This window comes from Pelobates fuscus, chromosome 13 (genome assembly GCF_036172605.1).
Source record: "Pelobates fuscus isolate aPelFus1 chromosome 13, aPelFus1.pri, whole genome shotgun sequence".
Lineage (NCBI taxonomy): Eukaryota > Metazoa > Chordata > Amphibia > Anura > Pelobatidae > Pelobates > Pelobates fuscus.
Window position 1 is genome coordinate 85,511,753 of NC_086329.1, and position 18,314 is coordinate 85,530,066.

Below are 18,314 nucleotides of genomic sequence, written 5' to 3' on the forward strand. Positions count from 1 at the left end.
ATCTCCCCTACTATATAAACATTAATGTATGCAAGCTTATTTTTCTTTAAATACTGATGTATACCTCCACAGAACAAGATAGACATATCAAATTCTATGTATCTCATTTAATAAATGAAAACTAGAATATAATATATATAAAAATATAATAAAATAAAATATAATATAATAAAAAATATATCAAGGTCTGTCTCCCCTTGTGTATAAATATTGATATTTAGAAACGTAGCGTAGAAAGACAGAACTGTAGAAATATACCTTCACCAAGGTAAAAAACGTTAGGGTGGAGAAATTAGTCGGTTAATAAATATCGAAAGTTTATGAGTCGGTAAAGTACAAAAATATTGGCCATTGTATTTAAGCATTGATTGTGATAATGTCAGACCCGAACCAACCCAAGTCAATATAATGATAGTTTCATCACCGTCATTCTGCTGTATTTTTTATTTTTTTTAAACAAAATGATTAAGCTATTTTAAAAACGTACGATGGTACAGGATATCACTAGGTCACAAAACCATAAAGTGTAAAAGAATATGAAAAAAATGGGCGTATATTTTTTTTTGTTTGCCTTTTTCTGGATCAATAAAAAGCATTTAAGGGTGTAGCTAAAGGTTATAGTTTAAATAAATACTCGGCTGTGTGCATTTGCATCTCTGTTTCTGCCCTACATTGCACAGTGGATATTTAGATATTCTTATTAGAGGGGAAGCTAGTGCCTAGGGGAAAAACACAGAATAGTTTTGGCCCCGATTGCTTCATTGAGCTGGTGCTTAGTGAAGTGTAGAACAATCTTCGCTTAGTGAGCTTTGGGTTGTGCAAACCTATTTCTTGTGTCCTTGGCCAGTGGGGGAGGATCCACCTGCTCTCAGGTGCTGGGCTGTTTTAAGTAAGGTATAAAGCTGCTGGGAGGGGTTCTCTACCTTTCTAAAGCAAAAGAGGTAACGGCACAAGAAGACACAGAGAAGTACTCATCTGCCAACGATAACAGGATATACCACACTGCCCGGAGTAAAAGGATGTACCCCTCAGCAAAGAACATGTGTTTCGTACTACTTATCTGCATGTCCTGTGTCTTAAGTAAGTGAACTATTTTTGTCGTAGTAAGAAACTATAATGCTTTGTGCCATCCTGAAAGCTGGATAAACTACGAAAACTGTTCAGGTTTTTTTTTTTTGAAGATTAAGTAATAAGGTTTTTTGTTGGCTGAGTCTGAGTTAGTGCAAGAAGATTAATGTTTGTGCCAGCTTAGTGTGAGTGAACGCAGTATTAGTTATTTTTTTTTGGTGGCATATGCGTGAACCTTGAAATACCAATGACGTTTCTAAGAGAAGGCTGAATCTATAGTTCTTGGTAGCCGGGTCTCGGTGACTCTGTCTGCTGAGTCTGAGTGCACCGAGGATTTTGTGACATAGTCTGCTGAGTTTGAGTGAACGCAGGAATAATACTGATTTTGTTTACTGAGACTGAGTCTGAGTGAAAGAAAAATAATAGACATACTGTAATGTCTATCCATCTCTTTGTCTCCTGTCTGTCTGTCTTCTGCTTACTCTGTCTGTCTTATTATTCCTGCACTCTATGTCCATGTTATACACAGTCTGTCTACTGCACTCTCTGCCCATCTTATTCCCGGTCTGTCTACTGCACTCTCTGCTCATCTTATTCCCAGTCTTTCTCCTGCACTCTCTGTCCACTTTATTCCCATACTCTGCATACTCTGTCCATCTTACTCCCAGTCTGTCTCCTGCACTCTCTGTCCACTTTATTCCCAGTCTTTCTCCTGCACTCTCTGTCCATTTTATTCCCATACTCTGCATACTCTGTCCATCTTACTCCCAGTCTGTCTCCTGCACTCTCTGTCCACTTTATTCCCAGTCTTTCTCCTGCACTCTCTGTCCACTTTATTCCCAGTCTTTCTCTTGCTCTCTCTGTGTCATTCTCTGTATTTTGCTCTCCTTGTCCTTCACCATTCCATCTTTTTTTTTACTATCTCTCTGGCGATTTTATTTTACCTATTGCACTCCCCATTGTTCTCATTCCTAGTCTGTCTCTTGCTCTCTCCTTCCATCTTATTCCCTGTCTGTCACTTGCTGTTATTTTCATTTGTCTAATTACACCTGTTTTTCTCTCTCTCTCTCTTCCATCTCCCTCCCTGACTATTTCTCGCTGTCTTTCGTTTATTTCATTAAAAGTCTGTCTCATGCTCACTGATTTCATTGTATCTACTGATAGTCTCTTTCTCTCTCCATATATACCATTTCTGTCTGTCTCTTGCTACCTCCATTCTTCTCATTTTCAGTCTGTCTCTTGTTCTTTCTCCATCCATCTAATTCTCAATGTATCCCTTGCCCTCTCTCTGTCCATCTTATTCCCAGGTTGTCTCACACTCTTTCCATCCGTCTCATTCCAGTTTGTCTCCTGCTCTGTCCATCCATTTAATTTCTCTTTTATCTAACTCTCACAATCTACCTAATTTCCTGCTAGTCATTTGCTCTCTCTGTTTATCTAATTTCCTCTCTTGTTTTTATCCACCCATCTTTTATCTTCTCCTTTTAACCCTCCCCTATCCCTTACTACAATTCCCTCTATTATGTTCTCCCTTTGCTTATCTGAAAGTCAAACAAACACACATTCTGACCTGCCTTTTATTGTCCTTTTTTCATTCCTAGAAAACCATAGTGGTTTGGGAAGGGTTATGGCCACTACAGTCCTAATAGGGTTACAAAGACTATACGCTCAAGGGGGATACAGGTTAATAATAACCTTGCGGGAGGGTGATTGGGATAATGACTCACACTGATCTTGGTGGTAATGACTAAGGGAGTAAAACAATTAATAATGGCTCAGAGAGTGATACAGTTAATAATGACTCAGGGAGTGATACGGTTAATAATGACTCAGGGAGTGATACCGTTAATAATCGCTCATGGAGTATAGATTTAGTAATGGCTTGGCGAATGAGACAGGTAATAAAGTAGGTGGGCAGAATTAATAATAGATTGTGGGTTGATACAAGTAATATATCAGAAAGTGATACTGGTAATCATCACTCAGGGAGTGAAACAGTTAATAATTGCTCACCGAGTTATGGAAATAGTTATGGCTTAGTGTGTGAGACAGGTAATAAAGTAAGGGGAGAGGTAGAAATAATAATAGATACTGGGGGTTGATACAGGCAATATATCAGAAAGTGATACTGGTAATCATCGCTCAGGGAGTGAAACTGTTAATAATTGCTCACGGAGTTATGGATATAGTTATGGCTTAGTGAGTGAGACGGGTAATAAAGGATTGAGGGGTGGAGATAATAGATTGGGGGCTGATACAGGTAATATATCAACAAGTGATACAGGTATTGATGGTTAAGGAGTGATACGTGACATGGTAATTCAGGGGGTAATGCAGGTAGTAATGGTGCAGGCAGTGGTTTTGGGGTTGATACAGGTAATGTTGACTTATAGATGATACAGGTAATAATTGTATAGGGAGTTGTTCAGGGGGTGATACAGGTAATAAGGGTATAGGGAGTTGTTCGGGGGTGATCCAGGTAATAATGGTATAGGGAGTTGTTCGGGGGGTGATACAGGTAATAATGGTATAGGGAGTTGTTTGGGGGGTCATCCAGGTAATAATGGTATAGGGAGTTGTTCGGGGGTGATCCAGGTAATAATGGTATAGGGAGTTGTTCGGGGGGTGATACAGGTAATAATGGTACAGGGAGTTATATATGGCTGAGTGGAACAGAATGAAATACAGGTAATAATGGTACAGGGAGTTGTTTCGGGATGTGATACACGTAATAGTGACTCAGGGAGTGATACAGGTAATAGTGGTACAGGGAGTTGTTGGGGGGGGGGGGTGATCCAGGTAATAAGGATAATGATACAGGGAGTTGTTCGGGGGTGATCCAGATAATAATGGAATAGGGAGTTGTTCGGGGGGTGATACAGTTAATTATTGTACAGGGAGTTGTTTGGGGTGGGTGTGATCCAGGACATAATGGTATAGGGAGTTGTTCAGGGTGTGATCCAGGTAATAATGGTATAGGGAGTTGTTCAGGGGGTGATCCAGGACATAATGGTATAGGGAGTTGTTTAGGGGGTGATACAGGTAATAATGGTATAGGGAGTTGTTTGGGGGGTGATCCAGGTCATAATGGTATAGGGAGTTGTTTGGGGGGGGTGATACAGGTAATAATGGTATAGGGAGTTGTTTGGGGGGTGATACAGGTAATAATGGTATAGGGAGTTGTTTGGGGGTGATAGAGGTAATAATGGTATAGGGAGTTGTTCGGGGGTGATACAGTTAATAGTTGTACAGGGAGTTGTTCGGGGGGTGATACAGGTAATAATGGTATAGGGAGTTGTTCGGAGGGTGAAACAGCTAATAATGGTATAGGGAGTTGTTCGGGGGAGATACAGGTAATAATTGTACAGGGAGTTGTGTGGGGTGGGGGTGATCCAGGTAATAATTGTACAGGGAGTTGTTCAGGGGGTGATACAGGTAATGGTGACTCAGGGAGTGATAGAGGTAACATTGGCATTGGGACTTATTCAAGTATTAATGACTCAGGTATAACAAATGAAACCCTGATTCTGGGAGTGATTAAGGTTAAACAGAACTAGGAGTGATACATTTAAACAAACTGCCTAAACCTTTATTATTAAGCCTAGCATGCTTTCTCCTCTATATTTCATGATGATGCCAAATCCGCTCTGGTCCCCTCACTGTTCCTCCTCCTGTGGATTCACTAATTCCCAAACATGTACTGCAGTCAAGATCTGCACCCCCAGGAGGATTCCATTTCAAAACAAACATTCAGTTAGCTGCAGTAAATTTGCATGCCAGATCAGAATACAAACACAGGCTTGGTAGACCTGTGACAGGCCTGCCCGTACTAAGGACTCGAGCATGGGGTATTTGTACTGCAATCTGGGTAATCACCTGGTAAACAATATCTCACAGGCACAGGTTTCGAAGCATCCAAACTAGCAATTATATCATTATACTGACAGAGAACGTGTTATGACTGTATATGGGCTGACTGTATAAATCTGGACAGGGAATGTGACCTTACCATGTAAGGTGGAATAGAGGAAGGTGGTATAAAAGAAAGATAGAGAGATTGGGGGCATAGAATAAAAAGAGAACCGCACACCAGGAGTGGGTGAAAAAATAACTGGTTTCTGGAAAGATAGTGGACAAAGGCCAAATAGAAGAACGTTAGGGGAGAAGAGAACGTTAGGGGAGAAGAAGGGCTTCACTTCTAGGTCTTCTGTCTTGCTCGAAATCTGTCATATTCACAACTCCTGTTTCCCCTAGGTCTGCTGTTCTATCACTTCATCATTTTATATATTGTTTTTCTCTATTTCACCCAGGACATACTTGAAAACGAGAGAAATCTCAATGTATCCATCCTGGTAAAATATTTTATAAATAAATACATTTTCATTCCTCCGATATTTTCCAGGTATATCCTTCTCTTCACCTTCCTCTCTGCTAGTTGTTTGCTCTCCTATGCAATGCTGTGGCCTTGCTCCCAGTCTGCCCCTATCTCGCCTCTACTCTGCTACCACTTGACATTCAGATCTTTGACTACAACCTGCTCTCATTCTTCTTTTCTCACCCCGTCGTACTGCCCCCATGTTTGTCCATCTGTGTCCTTCACGCAGACCTTTTGTCTTCTCCCCGTGCTGTAAGGGGCTTAGCCATGGATTAGTGTCGAGGACAGACAAATGTAAATGGAGCATGGTGGAAAAGAAAGAATGTCAAACTGTGAACATGTTAGAAGAGAGAAGGTCTGAGAAGTGAATAGGAGTAGAGTAAACACCACAAATATTACACTAATATTCAGTCACAAAGGTTCTGCTTCATTGTGCTCACTGTTGTGGTATACAATTTATAGAGATTTTGATCATAAACCATGTTTTTTTTTTATTTTTAGAGGCAAGTGCTCAGTCACCCACAGACTCCACGTTTACCAGCTCACCAAGCAGCAATGTAACCACAAATACCACTGAATCAACAGTAACACATGTAACAAGTACTGCTGCATCTACAACAACCAATTCACAAAATACCACTTTATTTACAGAAGCCAGCTCGGCAAACACTTCTGAATCCACAACACCAACAAAAACCACTGTATTCACAACACCCAGTACACAGAACACCACTGCAACCACATCAACTAATACATCAACCACAGTTCCAAACACCACTGAAACTATATCACTGAATACCATATCAACAGCAACCAACTCCCCAAATGTCACAGGATCCACAACAACCAACTCCCCAAATGTCACAGGATCCACAGCAACCATCTCACCAAATGTCACAGGATCCACAGCAACCATCTCACCAAATGTCACAGAATCCACAGCAACCATCTCACCAAATGTCACAGGATCCACAGCAACCAACTCCCCAAATGTCACAGGATCCACAGCAACCAACTCCCCAAATGTCACAGGATCCACAGCAACCAACTCCCCAAACGTCACAGGATCCACAGCAACCAACTCCCCAAACGTCACAGGATCCACAGCAACCAACTCCCAGAATGTCACAGAATCCACAGCAACCAACTCCCCGAATGTCACAGGATCCACAGCAACCATCTCACCAAATGTCACAGGATCCACAGAAACCAACTCCCCGAATGTCACAGAATCCACAGCAACCAACTCCCCGAATGTCACAGAATCCACAGCAACCAACTCCCCGAATGTCACAGGATCCACAGCAACCATCTCACCAAATGTCACAGGATCCACAGCAACCAACCCCCCGAATGTCACAGGATCCACAGCAACCAACCCCCCAAATGTCACAGGATCCACAGCAACCAACTCCCCGAATGTCACAGGATCCACAGCAACCATCTCACCAAATGTCACAGGATCCACAGCAACCAACTCCCCGAATGTCACAGGATCCACAGCAACCAACAACCCGAATGTCACAGGATCCACAGCAACCAACTCCCCAAATGTCACAGGATCCACAGCAACCAACTCCCCAAATTTCACAGGATCCACAGCACACACCACAGGATCCACAGCAACCAACTCCCCAAATGTCACAGGATCCACAGCAACCATCTCACCAAATGTCACAGGATCCACAGCAACCAACTCCCCGAATGTCACAGGATCCACAGCAACCATCTCACCAAATGTCACAGGATCCACAGCAACCAACTCCCCGAATGTCACAGGATCCACAGCAACCAACTCCCCAAATGTCACAGGATCCACAGCAACCAACTCCCCAAATGTCACAGGATCCACAGCAACCAACTCCCCAAATGTCACAGGATCCACAGCACACACCACAGGATCCACAGCAACCAACTCCCCAAATGTCACAGGATCCACAGCAACCATCTCACCAAATGTCACAGGATCCACAGCAACCAACTCCCCGAATGTCACAGGATCCACAGCAACCAACTCCCCGAATGTCACAGGATCCACAGTACACACCACAGGATCCACAGCAACCAACTTTGCAAACACCACAGGATCTACATCACAGACGAATACCACTGTATCCACAGCAACCACAGCTCCAAGTACCAGTATATCCACAGCAACCAGCCAACCGAATACCAATGCATCCACAGCAAATACAACCCCCATCGCCCCTCCATTATCTACTGCAGCTCCTCCATCAGTGTATGTGCAGATGCGTATTACGAACAAGGACTACACCACATCTCTCAATGATGCCACGTCAGTGGCTTACAATGACCTAGCAACCAAGGTTAAAGAAATGGTAAATAGTTCCCTGATACCTACTTTATTTCATTTTCCGCAGCCTTCTCCATCCAGGTTTTCTCATTATACCATCTAGAATCTGTGAGACACCTGTCGAAGCCCTATGTCTGGTTTTATATCTGAGTATTGCTAACTTTGTTCATGCTCTCTCTATTTCTTCTGAAATTACTGAGATGTCTATTGTTATTGTACCCCTCATGTATGGCTAAATCTTATTCTTCCTTTTCTTTACAGTTTAATATAGTTTACAACTGCTCTGGATGCAGCACTCAAAATTCATATCTAGGAACAGAAATTCTGCAGTTCCGGTGAGTTCCATTATTATTCAAACCCCTAATAAATCTATAAACAAGAGACTTTTACAGTAAAGAATCTGAATGAAATTTTTTAATAGAAACTATAGAACAATAGATCGATTTCTTTAAATCACAATGTTTTTACCATGCACACTTCTCTAAATGCAATTTCATTTTCTTTTCTTTTCTTTTTTGACACTCAGATTTAGAAATTAAGAGCTGATCAGTTTTTATTCTTCTGTTTCACCATTGTGTCAATTCCTCAGTGATAAAATAGGTGATTCAAATATTTATGATACTGAAGGGGATTGATCAAAAGCGTAGGAAAATTAAAGCGACCATTTTATTTGCTGCGATCTTTGTTCTTTTTCACTTCCTCCTTCCCTATTTCCCCCTTTTTTTTCCCACGTCCCCTCAGTTTCCCTTTCCCTTTTCTTTATCCAAAACTTATTTTAAATCTAATAGAGTGTTAAAGTGTAATTCTATTAAAAGTATCTATTACAAAATCAAACTCCATTCACACAACCATTCATACCTGTCCCGGCGTGAGAGTGGGGAGGCGTTAGTTGGAAGGAGTCTCAGGCAAGTCTGTATCCAGAGGCCAGAGTCTCCATATGTCATTATATAACCCCAGGTTATCAAGACTAACATATACAGCCGTCTCCATGAATCTCTGATAGTTCATCTGTGAGGCAATTTCAGTCCACTTAGGGATCGCCTCAGATCTCCATTTTCTCGCCAAACAGACTTTAGTGGCCATTAATATATGCACAATTTGCATTTTTATTTCTTCTTTCGATTTGGGGAAATCCAAATGGAACAAAAAGAGTTGGGGGCGGGAGGGGCAGATCAATATGGGACTGTGTTAAACTTGGAAGTTCATTTTCTAACTTGACCTTCAAGGGTAATAGGGAGATACATTCCCACCATACATGCCATATAGTTCCAGTTTCCCTCTCGCATCTCCAACAAAGATCACTAATGCTGGGTTGAAACTTACGTAACCTGTGTGGTGTCAGATACCATCTGTGTAAAATTTTTAGATAATTTTCAAAGCGGTAACCCATTCACTGGATACAAATTCTGTGCTCAGCTCAATTTCCCATTTCATAGTCCCACAAAGCTTTGTACCCGTTTTGCTCGTCTAAAATAATTCTCTAATCTTAGAAGACAAATTGGAGCCACTATCTAGGTCATAGAGTATATCCAGCTTTTTTTAAAAATTTAAAGTAAGTAAGGCATTCTTTGCTGGAAATTCCATACATGTACATAGAGTGAATGGTCTAAAAATCACTCCGTCAAATAAGTCTCCAAAATATACAATGCCAGCATTTACCCAACTCCTTATATTTATATTATCAAGATATAAGGACAAAGCTTCTATAGGAGCATCCAAGGAGATAAATTCTTTACTATTATGATTCCATCTTAATAGATGGGTACCGTGATAAATTTCCCCCAGTCTTTATTCACCAAGACTTTATTTTCCACATTAGGTCGTTTAATAGCCAAGTTATCTGCCAAAAGCAAGAGAAAAGGGTTCTGGTTGGATAAAACGTAGCTTTTATAACCTAACCATAAACAATTTTCTAGGACCTTAAATTTAGATTTAATCAAATGGGATAGCATTATGGAGTCATAAATCAAGTATACACCGGGAAGGGATGTGATGTCCCCCATCTTTTAATTTGCAAGACAAATTTGAGGAGGAAATTCTGGGTCTAGGCCTCCCCCCATACAAACTTAATAAATAATTCCTGGAATTTGTGTATCGTACGTTTGGGTACTCTCATAGGAAGAGTTCTTAATAGATATTCCAGTTTTGGCCCTAAATAAGATCATACAGCGTTTATTCTCCCCAGCCAAGATATATATACATTCCCCCATTTGTTTATGGTAAGTTTTAAGTCCTGATATAAGTGGTTATAATTATTGTTTACTATCATAAACCAAAACTTAATTTTATCCCCAAATAAAGAATTTCATTCTTAAACCAATTAAATGGGTACGAATCTCCCAATCTATATAGTTGGTCAATCGGTACACTAGAATGAATTACTTGTGCCTTTTTTTAAATTTAATTTACTCTACCAAAATCGTGAATGCATTTCAAAACTGCCAACAGAGATGTTTCTGGATTAGAAAAAGTCATAACTACATCATCTGCATATAACATGATCTTTGAAGTCTGGTCGCAATAGCGAATTCCCAAGATTTCCTCCTCCTGTCTTATATAAGCTGCCAAGAGTTCTATTGAAAGTGCAAACAACATTGGGGTCAATGGGCACCCTTGCCTCATCCCATTAGCTACCCCAAACCATTCTGAGTTGAACCCATTTCCCGAGACCGTGGCAGGTGGAGCAATGTAAAGACTCATAATCCTATCCAGTATAGCCCTTGTGACTCCGAACACCTCCAAGACATCCGACAGATAGTGCCAGCTAACTCTGTCAAAGGGATTTTTGGCGTCCAGAGCCACGAAGGCCACCAGGAAGAAAATAGATTTGCAGATATGGATCAGATGTAACAGTTTGCGAACGTTATCGCCTCCCTCACGGTCCTTAACAAAGCCTGTTTGATCATTAGTGACGGAATTATGATCTTTGTCAGGTTTAAGAATCGGGGTTATACAGGCTTGTAGCATCTCCAATGGGAACAGGCAACCCTTATCTATTTCTCCAAATACTTTTAGTAAGATTGCAGCTATGGTAGGTTCCATTATCTTATAGAAACGGGCTGTGTAATCATCCGGCCCTGGGGAATGTCCCACCTTAAGGTCTTTAATTGATTTAGAGATCTCATCCAGGGTCAGTGGAGAACTAAATTTCTTCAAGTTTTCCTCGCACAATCTTGGTAATTTTAATTTTTTGAGGAACTCGCAGATTGCTTCTGAGGTTGCCCGTTCCGATTGGAGATTATACAAGAGTCCTGCAGTATGAGGCAAAAGCTTTACCTATATCTAAAGGAGAGATATTAACTTTGTCTCCCTTGATTATCTTCCTAATTATTTGGCTTCTTTTTTCAAACTTAAGTTTGTCTGAAAAATGCTTGCTAACTCTAATACCCCCATGGTACCAACGTTGGTTCAATTTTATTATGGCTTTGTTTTTTTTTATTTCTAATTTATTTCTTATTACCAATTGGGTCTCCCTGGTTTAATTTTCTTAACAAGGGTATTGGCCTCCATAGGCATAATAATACCCAATGTTCCCCATTAAGGATGAATAAGTATGTAGAGGTTTAGAAAAAGAGATTGTTTTACCTGAAGCTGAAGGAAGCAAGGTGAATTGTTAGTGTAGGACTCCCCTAAGAGGTTCGCCTTGACGTGGCAGGTGGGTTTACATCTAATGGCCATTGGAGTGGTACTAAAAACCTTCAGTTATTTAAACATGCATAGGGATTTGGGATAGTGCACAAGTAACTCTTGTTACATAATGTCCCATAAATAGGGCATGCCTCCACATTCCGTACCATATTGATACACGCATGTATTGCAGTAAATAGAATCTATCATCTTTGGAAAATAACTGGATACAATAAATGAGTTCCAGTAGTTTCACAACTTTTTATGGTTTTAATGTGAAATAGTATATATAGAAGGCATATGCCTGAAATTGTGGGAGGGATTTAAAGCCCTATATAAGCCTAACAAACCCCTGCTTACCTGTCTTCGTCGATCCGGAAGTTCCCCTCCCACCACACCCTCTTATCAGTTCACTACAACCAGGCGGGCCCTCTTTTTTGCAGGCCTAGCCTCTCGTCGGTTTCGGCACACCTCAACCGACTATTATTTGTTAAAACTAAACCTATTGGGAATGTACGCCCCTTTTCATAATCCCGTACACAAATATATATATAATATTAACACCTGCCAAAATGAACCCAATTTGTATAATGACTATTGTACTTGGCACAAATTAGGCATCTACCTAATTTAAACCCCTTAGGTTTAAATAGTCCCATTGGAAATTAGATAAACATGGTAAGTATATGAATAACGGCAATATTACTACAGCCAAATCTTTAAGATGTCCCAATAAATACATCCGTGTTTTGATATTGCTCTTGTGTATAGTTATGTGTAGAAGGAGAGAAAGTGACACAGACCATAAGATAAGGTTGAGTCATATTACTCTATAGATGTGGGTCTAGCCTGGATAGTATTTTAAATAAATAAAAAAAAAACTCCAACTTCTCTCTATCAATCCTCTGGTGGTGTTAATGACGCCCCCTCTTATCGCAAGACAAGGTCGATGGAGTTTATGTTCTACTATTGTGGTCGGGGTTTCCTTCTCTCTATACCACTAGACTAGAGGAACCTGCTCAACAAAGTCTGTCCGCCGGTTACTTAGACAAGATGGCATAGGAATCAATGGCATAACACTTGAGCTACTTCTCTCTACATTTTTGTCGATTTTCGTAATATCAGCCCACATTCTGTGTATAACTGTGTAAACTTTATTAATGCTTTACGGTCCTACTTGCAGATCGGGATCTGTGATTGCAGACACGAAAGTCCAGTTCTCCAGTCAGGGGAGTGTCAACAGTGCCCAGACAATTCTAAATGATAAATTAGCAACAGCTGGCAACACTATTAATGGGCTCACAGTTACTGATGTTACTGGTAAGTGGAACAGATCTGTATGAGTGTACACTGCATGCATTTTAACACACTGTTTACTTTGCTAACAAGTAGGCAGAGAAATCAGTATGTGATGTGTTTACCTTGCCCACGTCAGTACAGGGATCAGTGTACTCCTTCAAAAAAAAAAGATATATACCTGAATCGGGATTAGTGTAAACTGCGCTCTTCAAATTAAAGGGACATTGCAAGCTAAATGGCTGCTCAATTCCTGTTTTTTGTCAAACCACTTTCAACCAGCACTAGTAGCCTTCCCATCTGCCCCTGAGAGATTCCACTGCACAAAAGAGCTGTTGATTTTTAAGCGCCACGCTTCTGTCAACGAGAACGTGAAGCTTCTCACCCAATTGGTTCTAGGGGAGTACCCCATATTTTGTAAATACCCGTAGAAAACATTTTGAATAATACCCAGAAGGATTGCATGGAGAATCTACTTACGCCATAATCAGTGCAGAGAGCTGCAGTAATAATGGTGTTTAAAGTGTCCCTTTAAAATAATATTTTCATAATCAACATCGTCCATTAGTGTAATTGGGTTGTTTTAAGACCTCACTGGCTCTCGCTGAAGAAGGTGTCGTTTTCAATTACATCAACGTGGTTAGATGCAGCTTAGATGGACCGAGGCTGATTACATAGTAACATAGCTGAAAAGAGACATGCCTCCATCAAGTTCAGCATTTTTCACGTCTTTATTTTCCATTGATCCAACAGAAGACAAAAAAAAGCCAGTTTGAAGAACTTCCAATTTTGCAGCAAACTAGGAAAAAAAAATCCTTCTTGACCCCAGAATGGCAGATATGTCAGATTTCTCCTTGGATCAAGAAGTTATTACCTAACTAATTAAAATATATCCCTGAATATTATGTTTTTGTCTGGAGCTAGTATCTTTGACTAAACTGGGATATGGACAATCTCTTTGACCCAAAATTGCCCGGATTCACATTAATAATGAAATTAAAATGTTGGCTTTAAAATGTTGACATTCATTATGACGATGCTATACTGTTGCAATGCTGAAAAGGTTTAATAGTGCTATAGTAACGCAACTCTCTTAGTAATGTACCATCAGTACAATGTACAGAAACCTTGAAAACACACCTTTTCCACTGCAATGATTTACATTTATACAAATTCGGGAGCGGTGCAGTGGTTTCTGAGCAGAGCATGGCTAGGTACATATCCCTTTACAAAGTGCTATAACAACAAAGTAGTTAAAGTTTCAAGAAAGGGCTTGAATTTGTCAAGCTTATCCTTTAACCACACAAACCTTCTGCCTTTTTATCCAACAGAATAATAGATTCCTGGAAAATAACACATTTTATTATTTTTTTTATTCCAGTTAGTAGTTCGCCGATACAGTCTACCACAACAAGTACCGGTGTGCCCGGGTGGGGAATTGCCTTGCTTGTCCTGGCGTCTGTCATTCTTCTTCTTGCCATTATTTTCATCATTGTCATGGTAAGTGGTTAAAGATCTCTTATTTTCCCTATGCACTATTCTTTCCGTGTGTCTTAAACGTTCTTGTTTTTACTTAGATAACCACAATGTGCCGTCGAAAGAGCAGCGGTTACATGGATGTATTTTCGTCACGTGGCTCATACCACTCCATGAACGACTACAATACCTATCAAACTCACGGACGCTACGAAGCTCCCAACAAGCTAGGACAAAGTAATGAGGTAAGCGATCGTGGGGAATGAAAGCCTCTGTCGCTTGAGATAGCCTAGTAGTCAGTGCACCAGCTGCAATATTTCCTGTACCTCTTCAAATCTCTTTGTCTTGTCGTAGGTTTAATTCCTAACTGGCTTTCAGCCCATGAAGGTCAATAATATAACTACCACTTAGTTGGCCAACAACACCTCTACCGGACATTCTTTAAAACTAGTGAAAGCAAAATACATTCTTCCTGGTAACATGCTGTGTATGTCTGATTCTTACCAGCATATCTACCCACTGTGTTTGCCAGAATCTGCCCAGCATAGTATGCCATATTACGCTTGGCAAAGGCGCCTTCTAATTTCGGTTCCAGTTCCTGTTGATATGCTCACCATTAACTACAATCAGTAACCTGACTCACTATAATAACCTGATCTCACTATAATCACTCACAAAATTCCAAGTTCCTTTAAACTTGAAAAAGAGAGTGTTGCAGTTATAGCAAACACATTCACACATCTTAACTCAGATAGCATTTGTACCACATTCACAAACATCTTCTTATTGTCATCTCTTTCCTCACCTAAACAGTGTTCTTCTGTGATACTTGGCAGGGTTTGTGTTCTAGCAGTAACATAGAACTTGTAACTTGTAAGAAAAAAATTTTTTGGACCATCTGCAGGGAAATGACAGATTCAAGGTGACCCTGTTCTGGGAAACAAATTCACATTTTTAATTAGAACTCTGATTGCTATACTGTCAAACACAATTCACTCTGTATTGTGAGCATGAGCGGAATGCTGTGTATCAGCAGGTGTGTTCGTTACCTGGGTGTAGACTGCATTAATTAAAGGAATTAGGGATTTGTCTTACCAGAGGCAAGTCATTCTGCTCCCTTCAATATTTCCGGCTATGAATTGTGTATTGCTAATAGCTGCTTCCCATTTATCTTGTGTTCTATGTTTTCAACGTTGTCAAAGAGATAGCAGAATACAAAGCATGGTCTTAAACTGTAAGAAGTGTGGGGGGGGGGGGGGGGGAAGGGTGATAAGATGGTAAAACATAGCCCCTGTTTACACATTGCACAATTCGACATAAGTGGATATTTCTGGACCTGAACTAGCACACATTCTTTTACTGGCTAGAGTTAAACATTAACATCGTAAAAAGCCACCAGGCATAAGTAGTGCCTTCTGAAATGTGGACATCCTAGCAAAGACAAACACACAATCCCTCCCCCCCTTTCCAATTTCCTGCCCTGCCGGTCACAGGGAGTTTACAACAAATGAACAAATGCAAACAGGTAAATTATCCCCCGTCATAAAGGATGAGTGTGCCCCTGGTGAGTTTCGACATTTTAATAGAACATTTTTGCCAGTTGACTGGGCAGTATGGCCTCACCTCTCCATCACGTCACCACATATGTTATATGTTTCTGGATTTTTCAAAAATAACCTTTCGTCTTTCTCTGCAGGCTTCAGGTAATGGAACCAAAGGCAGGTTCTCCTACACGAACCAAGGCCTACAAACCAACGAGTTTTAAAAAGAGGAAACGGGACAAGAAGAGCACCCTTAACAGATTGAATTTTAATGTGAAAGACACTAGGCTTCATTTATCACACAAAACATATATTCCCCCTTTAAACTGTGGATACAGACTACTTTCAAACTGAAATGAACACAACGTTATTTGCAGACCGAGGTATCTTCCGGACTTTAAACATCTACCATCTTCTCAGACGTATCTCAGTTTCGCAGAATCTTTGGGGGGTTTACTTCAGCAATTTGTGACTGTGACTTTGCACCTCAACAAAATAAAAGGAAAAAGATATCCTTTGAGAAAAAGGAAAACTCAAAGAAACTCTGTAGGACAAGAATAACCAGCCGAAACGCCATGCAGACACTATACTACAGGTTTAAGCCTGCCAAGAATACACTACCCTTTCGGAAAACAGAATACTCATAACACCATATTTAATAACAGTATTTTGTGGAATCCAGAAAACTATTATAATAGCATTGACTGAAAAGCATTTGATCTGGACTAAATCCATACATTGACAGATTTTTATTTTGTCGATGTTTCATTAGCTTGATAAGACTTGGTCTGAACTTGCTCAGGGCACTGTGACAGACAGCTGGGTACTGCCGGTCACACGCCGTAGGGCAGTCACAGGGATGGGTAGGAGAAATTCAATGAAACCCTCCCTTTACAGACCTGTATGGACTTGCTCTTATCAAGACGTCTCTGGAGGTTTATGCCTGATTTCACTGCTTTCGGTTATCAAATCACAGTGTGACAAACTGTATTCATCTTTCTTTAACTTTCTTGCAGCTTGTAATGTTTATATAATGTACCCCAACTGTAATAAGTAAAACGTCAAGGGAGAGCAATGTTTGACACAGGGTGTGGGGGGAGAGCATAGCTTATTACACCGATACATTGCTAGATGATCCTAAAAATTGAATGTAAAATAGCACTGGCCCTCGGAGCTTGTGAACTAAACTGTATTCGAAAAAGAAACAGGTTATCTTTGAATCCTCTTATCCTGTCTCGGAATACACAGGGAACCTGGCCAGTGAACAAAAATCTCATGTAAATGGAAGTCAGGCTCCGGAGCATCCCACACAATGAAGGTGGGAGTATGAAGGATCCTGACGTGATATTGCCAAATGTCAAATAGCTGTCAAGTGCCAAATTCCTTTTTTATTATTAACGCTGCCCCTCCCTTGCCCTTCGTTTGTACACTCCAGACTGGGTTGGTCTCTGTGCACAAAACATTTGTTATATAAACAAGGATTTCAATCAATGTTCCTCATACAGTGTAATGTTTAATTTATTTATTTCCGTGTAAGGCATTCAGCAAAGGCCTATCAGATGATCATTTGCCCTTCACTTTGGATTAATGCTGCATATATATATATGTAATTAACCAAATAACCAAATAATAACAGACAATGGCACAGAAGCATTTGGATAAGACAGGGCTGGGCCCTTGAGATGTGAAATGTACTCCGTTAACACAGAGGAAAACTGTAGGCCTAAAATGGCTGGCCATGATATACAGGTTCAGACCTTATTTCCCTCAGCATGGTCTGGCATTAATTATACAGCACTGGTGGCAAAATGCAGCCTACCAGCTGCTGAAAAAACAACTCTACCCATAATGCTTTGCCAGCAAAGCTTGATGGGCAATGTAGTTCTACAAGAGCTGAGTGGGACTATTTTTTTGGACATCCATGTTACAGACTCTGTTATGGCATGTGTAAGCAAAGACATTGAAGGAAATGGTCTGCTGAGATAAGCTCAGTCTTTTTAACAAGAGTCCTGTCTCTAAACTGGAAGGACAGGTCTGATGAAGAGCTATGTCTTATAGCATTAATCCTACCTACAGGGCAAACTTTGCATATTTAATTCCCGTATTATGTATGAGTAAATATTTATATATATATATATATTGCTGAATTTCCTTTACATTGTACTCTAAGAATTAGTTTAATATAAAATAAAGATAATCTGAGAATTTGTTTTGTCTTTATTGTGTTAAGACACAACCTGAGTGATTATGGGAGGTGCTCTTTAATTATAATTACACCAATTTACCCTAATGTAGCAGGACAAGTGGTGTTTGGAAAATGAGGGTTTAGCATTGTAAATTATAGTGTAAGGAAATGAGGACATTTCGATCAGTGATCACACGCCCCATAGCTCATATTGCCAGTGAGGGTGGCAGGTAAAAGAATGATTAGTACTGATGACTGTACAATACAACGAGGAAATCATTTTTCACAAAGTCACCTTTAATATGATTCTGTGTCATTTAAAAACAGTTTATTTGCATGTTTTATGTTTTTTGATGTAGGTACATTAAAGATGTGTAGTTATAATGCGTGCCATAACTGTTGCTGGCAACATTACAAATACTCTATTGTCAC

General features: G+C 40.2%; 1 protein-coding gene across 2 annotated transcripts; it reads left to right on the top strand.

Annotated features, from left to right (window-relative positions):
* The first annotated feature begins 695 nt into the window (after positions 1–695).
* On the top strand, positions 696–17,902 carry MUC1 (mucin 1, cell surface associated). 2 transcript variants are annotated; one of them, XM_063439606.1, is made up of 8 exons: positions 696–1,080; positions 5,945–7,424; positions 7,545–7,782; positions 8,019–8,092; positions 12,568–12,704; positions 14,062–14,180; positions 14,258–14,401; positions 15,853–17,902. In XM_063439606.1, exons 1-8 carry the CDS (start codon positions 1,020–1,022, stop codon positions 15,919–15,921), a joined length of 2,322 nt encoding a protein of 773 aa, XP_063295676.1. In that variant the 5' UTR covers positions 696–1,019; the 3' UTR covers positions 15,922–17,902. The 2 variants fall into 2 exon arrangements, with proteins under 2 accessions (XP_063295676.1, XP_063295675.1); XM_063439605.1 differs by having other exon boundaries at positions 5,945–7,782.
* Positions 17,903–18,314: the final 412 nt, after the last annotated feature.

What these genes read in the sequence shown, in the direction of transcription:
- MUC1 (XM_063439605.1), top strand. Translation starts at nt 1,020, where the DNA reads ATGTACCCCTCAGCAAAGAACATGTGTTTCGTACTACTTATCTGCATG. An exon ending in ACAGAAATTCTGCAGTTCCG is followed by an intron (nt 8,093 to 12,567) that starts GTGAGTTCCATT and finishes TCCTACTTGCAG; the next exon opens with ATCGGGATCTGTGATTGCAG. An exon ending in CACAGTTACTGATGTTACTG is followed by an intron (nt 12,705 to 14,061) that starts GTAAGTGGAACA and finishes TTTTTATTCCAG; the next exon opens with TTAGTAGTTCGCCGATACAG.